The following is a 13308-nucleotide window of genomic DNA, read 5'->3' as shown; positions in this document are numbered from 1 at the left end:
ATATGAGAGCTATTCCTAAATCTGAACCGATATATATATATATATATATATATATATATATATATATATATATATATATATATATATATGGGAGCTATATCCAGTTCTGAACCGATTTTTTCCAATTTCAATAGGCTTCGTCTCTAGGCCAAAAAACATGCCTGTACTAAATTTTAAGTCGATAGGATGAAAACTGCGTCCTGTACTTTGAACAGAAATTAACATAGACAGACGGACAGACAGACAGACAGACGGATAAATCGAATCAGAAAGTGATTTCGAGTCGATCGGTATACTTATCAATGGGTCCATCTCTCATCCTTTTGGGTGTTTCCAGTTAATTCACTAAGTTATAATACCCTGTACCACAGTTGTGGTGTAGGGTATAAATAGGCGATGTGTATCTGAACCGATTTCGATAAAATTCAATAAAAGAATGTTGACATCATTCTTAAGATAATCATTTGTGGCAATATTTGTGAGGATCGAACCAATCCTCACATGACCACATTGTAAAATTACAACACAATAACTGATGAACACTAACATGTGAGCTACATCTCAGTCTAAACCGATTTTAACAAAAATCCGTACTCCAGCAAAAGTCATAGATGAAGACATTATGCGGTCGATAAATACGCTTGCAAAAGGCTCCAGAACTGATAATCAGGAGATACATATAAATGGAAGCTATATCTGAACCGATTTCAATGAAATTCAAAAGAAAGAGGGTCGAGACTTAAAAGTTTGTCAGTTTGTCTGTTTGTAATTCAGAATATGAATTTGAGTTGCTCCGTATGCTTAACAACGGCTCTACCGCTCTTCCTTTTGGTGTTACAAACAAATCCAAATGCAAATTTTGGCCATGAACATTCCACTAAGAAACTGGGGCAAACTTCTCACATATCAATGAGTTCAGTCCGATTCAAGTTTAAGCTCAATCGTAAGGGGCCTCCTTTTTATAGCCAAGTTCGAACGGCGTGCCACAGTACGACACCTCCTTGGAGAGAAGTTTTACATAGCATAGTACCTCACAAATTGTGCCAGCATAAGGAGTGGAAAACCACCGCTGAAAATTTCTCTGATGGTCTCGCCAGAATTCGAACCCAGGCGTTCAGCGTCATAGGCGGACATGCTAACCTCTGCGCTACGGTGGTCTCCAAACAAACGCAAAATATTATTTATATTAAAACCATTAAAAGCGTATTAAGTTTGATCGGGCCGAATAGAAAAAATACCACTTCAAAAATTTCTGCAAATTGGATAATAAGTGCCATGATGACCAGTTTTACTTTAAGTATCATAGCCGCAGTGGCTGCCTCCCACTTAATCTGTATGTAAATGGGTCGGATATCTAGAATGGTCTCCAGTGCCCTAGTGGGCGTGATTCTCTCTCTGAACATGTTATATGGTCCTTTCGTTGCTCTTTTTCTCCATAGCAGTCCAACAAACTTCTGAGGCGTAATTAAGTATTGGTTTAATCACGCTCCCTAGAGCCAGTGGACTATCGTCGGATTTAGGCCCCATTTCGGCCCGTCTACATAGTGCCCAACAACTGTGAGCCTTTTCAGTACGCTCCAGAATGTGACACTTCCATTTCAGTTTTCTGTCCAAGATCACACCTAAGTATTTGACCTTGTCAGATATTGAAATCGTCTTATTGGGGAAATGTGGTGCGTTCAATTGGCCCACCTTCGTCTTGCTCGTGAACAGGCATATTTCAGTCTTCTCTGGGTTAACATTGAAACCTCTGGGTCTAGCCCAGTCATATGCCATATGCAAGACCCTTTCAGCATCCGTAATAGGTCATTTATGGTGGTCACCCATAGGAGGGGCAAAAAATGGTCTGAAGCTCCTCAAGGATTCCTTCACCAACCTTCGATCAACCTCATGATTCGTAGATTCCAGTGTTTCCGCGAGTTTTTATCCTGTATCCTTTGGAAAATGGGTTTTCATCAAAAGCCGTCGTTGTTCAACATGTTCTACGTTGTTTCTCATTTTCAGTTTGGACATGGGTTTTTGAGAGAAACTTTTTTATCTTGGCGGCGTCATTAACGCTGTCGACCTGTTCGCTGAAAAGCTTCCAAGAGAAACGTTTTGCTGCTCTGGTAATCTTATTATATTGCTTGAGCCGTGCGTAATACACATCCCAATAAACTTACGCTTTTTTTCGACGTGCTCTGTTAAAAAGTCTGCGGACCTCCTTTCCAAAATTGCTAATATCCGCGGTCATCCAGTGTTTTTCTTGGGCTGATTTCCTTTCCCGAAGATGACAGCTATCTTCGAAGGATCCCACCAGTGCAGTCGTCAATCTCTTCTATGCTTGGGCAATCTGAATTATCTTGCCCAAGTCGTTTTCTGAGTAGCCTTTCGAGTCTTGTCCAGTTGGTTTTCTAGTTATTCCGGAAGCTTATCGGATTTGGCGCTGGCCGTTTTATTCTAAACCTAATGTAGCGATGGTCAGAGAAAGAGTGTTCCATGGAGACCCTCCAATCCTGAACTTCATCTATCAGCTTTTCGGAACATATAGTCACATCTAATATCTCCTCCCTAATCTATTAACAAAGGTAGCGGTGTTACCAATATTAAGTGTTATTAGGTCGTTAGTATTCAAGAACTTTTCCAGGGCTTGGCCCCGCTTATTAGAGTTGGTACTACCCCACCAAATATGGTGAGAGTTCGCATCGCACCCTATTAGAACCTCGTTTCCTGACTGTTTTGCTTTCCACACCAGTCGTTGTAGCTCCGACGTGGGTGGCGATGTGGGAGAGTCGAAAGGCAGATAAAGTGCTGCCAGGTATGCTCCACCGTCTTCCTGTCTCACCACTGTTGTATCCGACGTTGACAACACTGGGGAAAATATATAATTCAAATTTTTATGAACAATAACGGAGGTCCTCGGCCGAGAATCAGTGATAGCATTGAATAATTGGTAGTTGATATGGTTCAGCCAGAAACTTTGTTCCGGATCGTTCATTGCTCCTGAATTATGGCAATTTGGATCTTGCCCTTGCTGATTTTCTCCCTCAGAGCGTGTGTTGCAGTCTCGCTCCGGTGGAGGTTTATCTGAATTACCTCAATCATTGGTCCTCTAGTAAATGGGCATCTTGGGAGTAGGTGATGATCTCATCGTCTGCTCCCCGTTCTTTAGACAGCATTGACTTTTCTGTCACTGATGTCATCGTTTTAGTTTCTTTGCCTAGTCTAGTCTTCCGACTTTTTATAAAGTCGGTAATGGTTCCATCGTCGGGTCCCTGTTCGTTAAGCTATATTGGGTATCAATTCCCTGAACTGGCTAATGTTCAGTACTAGGATCTTTGCCTATCTTAGCCTTCCAAATCTTAAGTAAATGGGCTTCTTGGGAGTAGGTGAAAGTATCGGCTCCCTGTTCGTTGGGTTGCATGTTTCAATATTAGGATCTTTACCTATCCCAGTATTCCGAATCTTTAAGTTGGTGATATTTTGTTTTATGATCTTTGCTTCTGCTACTCTTTCCAATATTGAGAGATGCCGTGATTGTTTCGTTTTCAGCCCCCTGTTTGTTGAGCGGTGTTAAGTCTCCTGCCACTGCACGGCCTTATGTAGCAGAATGAAAATTTCTGCCTATCCTAATCTTCCCAATCTTGAAAAGGGCAGCTTTGCTCCCGTAGTGCGCCATGCCAATGCCAACCACAAAGAGAGTTCCTTCCTCCTTCTCCTCCCTGTGGAAAACCACCCACTTTTCTGCGACCAAACCTTGGTTTTGCTTGCCCAAGAATCCTAACATGCGTTTCGTTGCAAATTTACTGCCCCATCCCATGATGAAGACCGTAGCCTTTGTGAGCTGGGGGATATCCACCTTTCTCACAGCACGCAGCGTAAAGATGTCCTCTCTAAACTCGCAGCTCATCATTTGTAAGGGTGAGCTCTCTACAGAGTTCCATACATGTTGAAAAATCCGATCGTTAACCAGATCCTCCAATTGGGACCGATGACAGCCGATATTGATGACTGCATAAGTCAGCGCACTCTGTTGTGCTTCCTTGCCACTCTGGCGTAAGAGGGTGGCTCCTTACCATTCTCAGCGACTTTTGGAAGTCACAGTCCTCCATGAAGACTCAGTGGCCATGCCTCCGCAAGACACTGTTTGGAGTCTCCATTGCGGGATGGCTGGCTTGGTTTCTCAGAGTACCATACAAAATGTCAGTCAAATCGGTTAGAATTGCGCCCTCTAGAGGCTCTAGAAGCTAAATCGGAAGTTTTTATGTCAGCTATATTTTTACCCCTTCAGAAGTTACGGACGGACATGGCTAAGTCGAATTGGAGTGTCAAGTCGATTTAGAATATATATACCATGTTAGGTCTCTGATCATTATTTTGATGAATTGCACACGGTATGACAAAATTTGTATACCCACATCCTATGGAGGAAGTGATTCAGAATTTGATTAAAAAATTTGAGCAAAAATTTCTTGAAAAATCCTTTTTTCTCACAAAAATATCATTAATTTCGTATAAAAATTACCTTTTGTTCTTTAATCTCATTTCAGAACCTTGGCTTATATCCAACAAGCTCGTGAAATTGCTTTGGATCCTAAAATGGCATATGTGCCGCGCGAGAAATGGAATGACTTTGATCCACAACTGATAGCCGAAGGACTGTTTGCTGCTGCCAATGTTTTCTCTGCCTTGAAATTGGTGCATCTGTTCTCCATCAATCCGCATTTGGGACCCTTGCAAATCTCATTAGGGCGCATGGTCATAGACATTGTGAAATTCTTCTTCATCTACTCGTTGGTGCTGTTTGCCTTTGCCTGTGGCCTAAATCAATTGTTGTGGTATTTTGCTGATTTGGAGAAAAGTAAATGTTATGTCCTGCCTGATGGAGAGGCTGACTGGGCAGGACATTCGGATTCGTGTATGAAATGGCGTAGATTTGGAAAGTAAGTCAATGGATGTTTCATCACCCAGGGGTGGAATGATGATGAATTGGGAAATTTGAAAACATTTCAGAGAGATAGGCAACTCAAAAGGCAGTGGGTGAGGGAGTTAGTTTGACAAGGATAATTACTTCCTAAATTATTGTTGTTGTTGTTGTCATTCTTTTGAAAATTCAGCTTGTTTTGAATTGAGTGACAATTTTAGAAATTTTTTCGTTGTTGTTTTATTAACAAATTGATGATGTGACAGAAAACTTAAAACTTTTGTTTCTCTCTTTTGTTGCCTCTTACAGTTTGTTTGAATCCTCCCAGTCATTGTTTTGGGCCAGTTTCGGCATGGTTGGCCTGGATGATTTCGAACTGACTGGCATTAAGTCCTACACACGTTTTTGGGGTCTTCTCATGTTCGGCTCATACAGCGTCATCAATGTGATAGTGCTCTTGAATCTGCTAATCGCCATGATGTCCAACTCCTATGCCATGATTGATGTAAGTTTAGCTGTTAGCAAGACCAAATCCCCTCGAAACTGCTGAAATGAACAAAGGGAGGGCAAAACAATACAAGTCTCTTATAGGAGTTGTTAAGGACTACCTAAACGAGCTGAAAATTTAGGCACGTGCATTTCAAGGGGATTGTAGGAATTTTCCAATTTACGATTGCCTTGCCATGTGGAGTGCGGAGTAAATCCGTTTGTTTTTTGCGATTTTTTGTTTTGTTTTCATTTTCTTTTTTGTAGGAACATTCCGATACCGAGTGGAAGTTTGCACGTACCAAGCTATGGATGAGCTTTTTTGATGACAGCTCCACCCTACCGCCACCCTTTAATATTTTGCCCTCTGTTAAGTGGCTCATTAGATTGTTTAGGAAATCGAGCAAAGAGATTGATCGCAAGCGTTCCAAGGTATGTGGAAATAAATCTCGACATTAGACATTAACATCCTGTGCTTTGGTTAGACCAGTGTTGCCAATGGGGAAAAAGACTTTTACTTTTAAGAAAAAGCTACATAAATAAGAGCAACATTTATGGAAATCCTTTTTTTTAAGAAATGTGAGACATCATTTTCTAAAAAATCTCAGAAAATATCGAATGAAAAAATCATCAATTTAAATTTTGGTAAATTTCATAGCGGGGATCAAGTCCTGACTCTCTGCCTGTTGAAATAAACGTTACAGTGTTTACAAAGTAAGAACGTGCTAAATTCGGCCTGGCCGATTTTTGGCTACATGAAATAAACCCCAATGAAAGAGCTCCCAAAAAAATAAAATAAGACCCAAATAAACACCATACATTTTGGGACTTATTGCGCAAGGGAATAAGTCCAACATTTTGTAAACAGTTTCATAATTTCAAGGACTTATTTCATTTTTGACCCTTAAGTGAAAAATTAAAGGCGTAAAGTTCCCCCGGGTCGAACTTTGAATAATCACCACCTCGGGTATATATGTAAACCACCTTTCGTCATAATCCGGTGAAAAATGCGTAATTTAAGTCTCTATAGCAGCTATATCGAAATATGGTCCGATTTGGACCAAATTCGGCACGGGATTTGAGTGGTCTAATTGGTACAAGTCATTGTTCAATTTTGTAGAACAAAATATTTTTGTTGTTGAGCTAGCTATCTGAACCATATACGACAAGGAAGTCGAAAAGACTAACATAAGTCACTGTGTCAAAATGCAGGGAAATCGGATTATAAATGCGCCTTTTATGGGGCCAAGACTTTAAATCGAGAGATCGGTCTATATGGCAGCTATATCCAAATCTGAACCGATCTGGGCCAAATTGAAGGCGGATGTCGAAGGGCCTAACACAACACACCGTACCAAATTTCGGGGCAATCGGAGAAAAATTGCGTCTTTTATGGGTCCAAGACCTTAAATCGAGAGATCGGTCTATATGACCGATTTGCACGGATCTGGGCCAAATTGAAAAACGATTTCGAAGGGCCTAACACAACTCACTGTCCCAAAATTTCGGCGACATAAGACAATAAATGGGCTTTTTATGGGCCCCAAACCTTAAATCAAGAGATCGATCTATGTGACAGCTATATCCAAATCTGGACCCATCTAAGCGAAATTGAAGGAGAATATCGACTTACCTAACACAACTCACTGACCCAAATTTAGGCAATATCATACAATAAATGTGGCTTTTATGGGCCTAAGACCCTAAATTGGCGGATCGGTCTATATGGCAGCTATATTCAAAACTGAACCGATCTGAGCAAAATTAAAGAAGGATATCAAGGGGCCTAACACAACTCACTGTCCCAAATTTCGGCGAAATCGGAAAATAAATGCGTCTTTTATGGACCCAAAACTTTAATCGAGATATCGGACTATATGACAGTTATATCCAAATATGGGCCGGTCTGAGCCAAATTGATCTGGTTCTTTGCCCTAAGATATGTTTCTACCAACCTCACAAGGGTCTTCAGCATAAAAGAATGACACACTAATAGTACGAAAATCTCTCGCCTTAGTGTAGTAAGGTTTTCTTGCTTTCGGAATGAAAATAACCTTCGTGTCCCTCCATCAATCAGCTATATATGACATGCTGACAGAAGCAGAATATATCTCCCTAAGGCAAGGAATTAGTCTATCAGGTATGGGATATGGATATATTTCTACCAATCTCTCAAGGGTCTTCAGCATAAAGGATGACAGAATAATAGGACGAAAATCTTTCGCCTTCGTGTGGTACGGTTTTCCTGCTTTCGGAATAAAAGTGACCTTCGTGTCCTTCCATCCCACAGGTATATATGACATGCTGACACAAGCAGAATATATCTCCCTAAGGCAAGGAATTAGTCTATCAGACACTGCTTGTAATTCAACCGCCGACACATCATCAGGACCTGGCGACTTAAAGTAGTCGAAATATCGTATCGCCCTAAGGATTTTCGGCTCAGACACAATTTCCCTAATGGCCTCCGACGAATGCTTAGCAGTGACAACCTCTTCTGGCGCCACGTTGTCCGTTGGAGAATTTCCCGGGAAATGTGTATCAATGAGTAGTTCTAGTGTTTACTCACTAGACATTGGTTAGAGCTAACTTATAGTTTAAATCTCATATACTACCCAATTTCTCCAGTACGTCACTGCAAAATAAGTTTCAGATCAGAACATATTTTGACATAGCTGCTGTTAGACCGATCTCCGATTTAAGTTCTTTTACCCGTTAAGACGTATTTCATACCCAAAATTTGGTACAGTGACCTATCGAGTCTTCACCCCATATGATATAAATCGGGCCATAGTGGTCTGTGAGCAGCTATTGTCCGATTTTAGGAATAAATTTTAAATTTGATTTGAGAATTTTTAATACAACATCCGAATTTAAACCAAAGCTTTATTTGAATGACAGGGTTTTTTGAAATTTGATTTTCACCCAAAAAATATTTTGTAATTAAATCCCAAAAATGGTAATTCTGGTTATATTTCACCATTCTCGAAAACATGACAACCCATTTGATATTTGATTCTAGTCTCCTATTGTTTTTGTTTGGTTCTATGTTTGGTGTCCCTTAGAAACGTCATGCCAAGGAGCAGGGAAATGCTTACGAAAACATCATGCGCTCGCTTGTATGGCGTTATGTAGCTGCCCAACATCGCAAGTTCGAAGATAATCCCGTGACAGAGGATGACATCAATGAGGTCAAGAGTGAAATATCCACAATGCGTTATGAAATGTTGGAGATATTTGAAAATAGTGGCATGGATGTTACATCGGCAGCCAAGAAGGAGAAACGTAAGCGTAGCGGAAATTAAAAGTTTGTAAAAAAGGATGAAATAAAAATATGAGGTTGTTTATTTTTAATTTCAGCTTGCCGCGCCCGCAAAACCAAAGTCTGGGAGCGTCGTCTAATGAAAGGTTTCCAATTGGCCCCCGTCGATAATGTCAATGATGAGAATGCTCGCGATGGCAATGGCAATGGCAATTTTAATGTCAACGGCTATGGTGATATGAATGAGATTAGGGTGGAAAAAGTTGCCTCGCGGCCAGCCCAAGAGACACCAAAGCAGCGTTTCCAAAGAGTTGCTCGTCAAGTGGCAGCCCAATCAACTGCCCATAAATGGACCATGGTTTTGCAAGGCACTCTCAAAAATTCTCAAATAGGACGCAGCAACAAGGAAGCTGCCAAGAATGTAGAACAATTGGGCAAGGCAATTGAGGAGGCTAAAAAGTAAGTGGGATGAAGTGGAGACAGAAAAGAGAAAATCTATTGCTTTAACCTTTACTATAAAAGGGAGACGTATATTTAAAATTTAAATTTTGCTTATAGGAAGATTCTTAAGTTCTTGGTATATTAATAAGGTAGCTATATCCTGTATGGACCAATCTGAATCATAAACAGTAGGGATGTCCAAAAGCCTTACATAGTAAATGTGCCTTTTATGGTACCAAGACCCTAAATCGGGAGATTGGTCTATATGTCAGCTATATCCAAATACAAACCGATCTGAGCCATATTAAACACGAGTGCAGAAGAGCGTAACGCAGCTTAGATCCAAATATAACCCGATCTTAACCAAACTCGATACGAATTTCTGCTGAATATCAGCGAAATCGTTTAATAAATTCACCTTTAATGGGCCTAAAACCTTAAATCGGGAGATATGTATATAAGGCAGCTATATTAAAATCTAGACCGATCAGGGCCACATTGGACAGTGGTATCAAGGGTCCTAGCACAACTGGCTGTCCCAAATTTCAGTGATATAGGACAATAAATGTGGCTTTAATGCATCTCAGATCTTAAATTGGTATATTGGTCTATTTCGATATACAATTTTTAACGACGATCAAGAATATATAGATTGTGGTATCGGAAATAGATATTTCGTTGTGTTGCAAACGGAATGACATAAAGAATGTACCCCCATCCTTTGGTGGTGGGAATAACAAAAGATAGCGAACCGGGCAGAACGGGAAGAAATTGTCACAGGAGAGAGTTTGGTCAGCCAATTAAGGTTTCTATAGAATTACAGAATGACGAGACTTTCCTCGTTATCGCATTTCTTTCCAGGCACCCCATTTCAGAACAGAAGACTTACCAAAGATTGAGAAGCGACATGTATATGACCCTCAGTCTCCCTCCACCATGGTCGCATCTGTCGAGTTCTTTGCGCAATATCTGTTTTTAGGCAAACAAAGTATAATGAATAAGGACGTAGGAGTACCTATATCAAGTTATAGTCGAATTCGGGGCCCAAGAAGCGAAATCGGGCGACCGGTTTATATGGGAGCTCTATCAAGTTATAGATCGATTCTGACCATATTGCACACGTATATTGAAGGCCATGGGAGGAGCCGTTGTACAAAATTTGTGCCAAATCGAATGAGAATTGCGCTCTCTAGAGGCTCAAGACCCAAAATCGGTTTATATGGCAGCTATATTAGGTTATGGACCGATTAGGACCATACTTCGCATAGTAGTTGGAAGTGATATCAAAACATCAAAACACTATGTGCGAAATTTCAATCAAATCGGATGAGAATTGCGCCCTCTAGAGGCTCAATAAGTCAAGACCCAAGATCGGTTTATATGGCAGCTATATTAGGTTTTGGTCTGATTAGAACCATGCTTTGCATAGTTGTTGGAAGTAATATCAAAACACTTTGTGCAAAATTTCAGTTAAATCGGACGAGAATTGGGCCCTCTAGAGGCTCAAGAAGTCAATAACCAAGATCGGTTTATATGGCAGCTATATCAGTTTGTAGACTGACTCCAACCATACTTAACACAGTTGTTGGAAGTAATATCAAAACACTATGTGCGAAATTTCAGTCAAGTCGGACGAGAATTGCGCCCTATAGAGGCTCAAGAAGTCAATACCCAACATCGGTTTATATGGCAGCTATATCAGTTTGTAGACCGATTTCGACCATACTTAACACAGTTGTTGGAAGTAATATCAAAACACTATCTACGAAATTTCAGTCAAATCGGATGAGAATTGCGCTCTATAGATTGTCAAGAAGTCAAGACCCAAGATCGGATTGTATGGCAGCTATATCAAAACATGGACCGATTTGGCCCATTTACAATCCCAAACGACCTACACTAATAAGAAGTATTTGTGAAAAATTTCAAGCGGTTAGCACTACGCCTTCAAAAGTTAGCGTGCTTTCGACAGACATAAGGACGGGCGGACGGACAGATAGACGGACGGACATGGCTAGTTCGACTTAAGATGTCACGGCGATCAAGAATATATATACTTTAAGGGGTCTTAGACGCATATTTTGAGATGTTACAAACAGAATGACGAAATTAGTATACCCCCAATCTATGGTGGAGGGTATAATAACATACACCGCCTCTCGGGGCACTCCTCCTTTCGCCAGAGATCAGCTGTGCCGTGCTGCTACTTGTGCTATTACTTCTCTTAACTTATTATTTAGTTTATCATTTGGAGACCACCGTAGCGCAGAAGTTAGCATGTCCGCCTATGACGCAGAACACGGGGGTTCGAATCTAAGCTAGAACTTGAGAAAAATTTTCAGCCGCCCTAATGCTGGCGACATTTGTGAGGTACTGTACCATTTAGTAACGCAGCCATGTAAAACCTACTTCACAGAGAGGTTTCGCCCTGCGTCACAACGTTCGGACTTGGTTATAAAGCAGGGGCCCTTTATCATTGAGCTTAGACTTGAATCTGACACCATTCATTGATATATGAGAAGTTTGCACCCTGCTTCTTTATTGAATGTTCATGAGCAATTTTGCATTCGCTCCAACTATTTTTTGATTTCGGAAGTCGGGCATGGCAAACCTGAATCACAACCCTAAGCCTGCACTCTCTATTCCTTTATACAACACTCTAGACTCATCTGCCCGTGTAGGTTAGGTTTAAGTGGCAGTCCGCCATGAGTCTCACTAAGACATTTTCGTTCATTGTGTTATCACAGTAACTGAAGAAGGAAGATGCCTTCTAGTCCCTTCCGTTTAATCATCCAGATCACTTTAAAATGCCCAACAACTTGCACCCATGTAACAATGGTCCGAGATGTAAAACAATTGGGAAAAATCCCATAGTTTAAGCTCGAGAACACATTTTAAAATTCTGCCAAAAGCCGATTATATTCAAAATTTTTAATCAAACTGAAATTATGGATGTTAGTCGCTATTGGACAACGGTGCAACAGTCAATGGTTTATGATTTTGCTTAACTATTCATCTTTCTGTCTATCAACCTATTCAATGATATGGTTGAAATTCTACAATTTTCCACAATTCTTCATGTTTCATTTCTTTCTTTAATTCCAGGTTAATTCTCCATGTCCCCTCCAAAGTGCATGGCCGCGATTCACCCATTGAAGTTGAGTTTGAAGATGAAAAGGCTCAAACATTGTTGGAGTTACTCAACCAAATCAGTGAGGAGTTGGCTACCAGCCAAGGTGAGAATTCAGCGCGTACTGGACAACTTGAAGAGGTACGGCGCAAATTCTTACAACACCAGAAACCTCCACCGAGTACCTTTAACAAACACATAGAGCAAGATGCCCAAAATAAGACCAAGTCGACCACCTCGAAAACCACAAAGGCGGTCACCACTCGCTCCCAGACATTGCCCGAAATACAGATTACAAAAAAGGCCTCAGGCTCAAATAACAAATCGACTATTAGTCAAACTACTGGTAAAAATAAAAAGGCGGATGAACTTCCTCTCTCAGCTGGCAGATTACATTCATCAAATATGCCAGCGAAGAAAGCAGCTCCACCTGCTCCGGGCAGTGCAAAGCCCACATCGACACGTCAACCCTTTTCAGTGGAAGTAAATCGAGCCGGTCGAAGGCAACAACAACAACAATATCAGGGTAATGTGGATTTCAATTTTGTCGATTTGGATGACTATGACTCCGCCATGATGGATGATGTCTCACAGTACAGCGGAGCGGAGAATCACTAAAGCCCAGCAATTAAACCAGTGCAACACTTTGATATTACAATACTTAGTACAACTTGTTATTCTCCCCCTGTGGTCTTCTGAGTGATGGAATGTGCCTTAAATAACAAAAATGTTTTTCTCTTGTTTTTGGAAAATTAATCTATAACAAACTTTTTGTGATAATATTTGGGATTTTTTAGAACTATAAAAAAATCTTCAATAAATAAATATATTGATAACTTGAATTATATCCCAGTTTATTCTCAAATGTGTTCAATTTGGAGTAAAATTTCTTGAAACACTTTAAATTTTTCAATCCCATGGCAGCCAATTCTAGGCCCTGTATTCAACTGATGGATTATTCATTGGTCAGGATACACCGTTTAAGCATCGGTGTTTTGTATCTTTTTCCCCAGAGACGTTATCTGGCATGCTTGTGCCCTAGCTTGAGAACTTAACAGTATAGTCATTGGGTCTCAATAGCATGGT

The 13308-nt window shown here is 40.6% G+C and overlaps 1 protein-coding gene across 2 annotated transcripts in view; it reads left to right on the top strand.

The window, feature by feature from the left end:
• Positions 1-13064, top strand: part of LOC106093200 (transient-receptor-potential-like protein) — a 102013-nt gene extending 88949 nt beyond the window's left edge. For both annotated transcript variants that reach the window (XM_059369108.1, XM_059369107.1), the window contains exons 9-14: positions 4530-4922; positions 5213-5408; positions 5657-5821; positions 8455-8674; positions 8750-9110; positions 12198-13064. In XM_059369108.1, the coding sequence (XP_059225091.1) occupies positions 4530-4922; positions 5213-5408; positions 5657-5821; positions 8455-8674; positions 8750-9110; positions 12198-12840 (1978 nt within the window). In that variant the 3' untranslated portion in view covers positions 12841-13064. The remainder of the gene's footprint in view (positions 1-4529; positions 4923-5212; positions 5409-5656; positions 5822-8454; positions 8675-8749; positions 9111-12197) is intronic.
• Positions 13065-13308: the final 244 nt, after the last annotated feature.

Source organism: Stomoxys calcitrans, chromosome 5, assembly GCF_963082655.1.
Source record: "Stomoxys calcitrans chromosome 5, idStoCalc2.1, whole genome shotgun sequence".
NCBI classification, from domain to species: domain Eukaryota; kingdom Metazoa; phylum Arthropoda; class Insecta; order Diptera; family Muscidae; genus Stomoxys; species Stomoxys calcitrans.
This window is presented reverse-complemented; position numbering and strand designations above follow the sequence as displayed.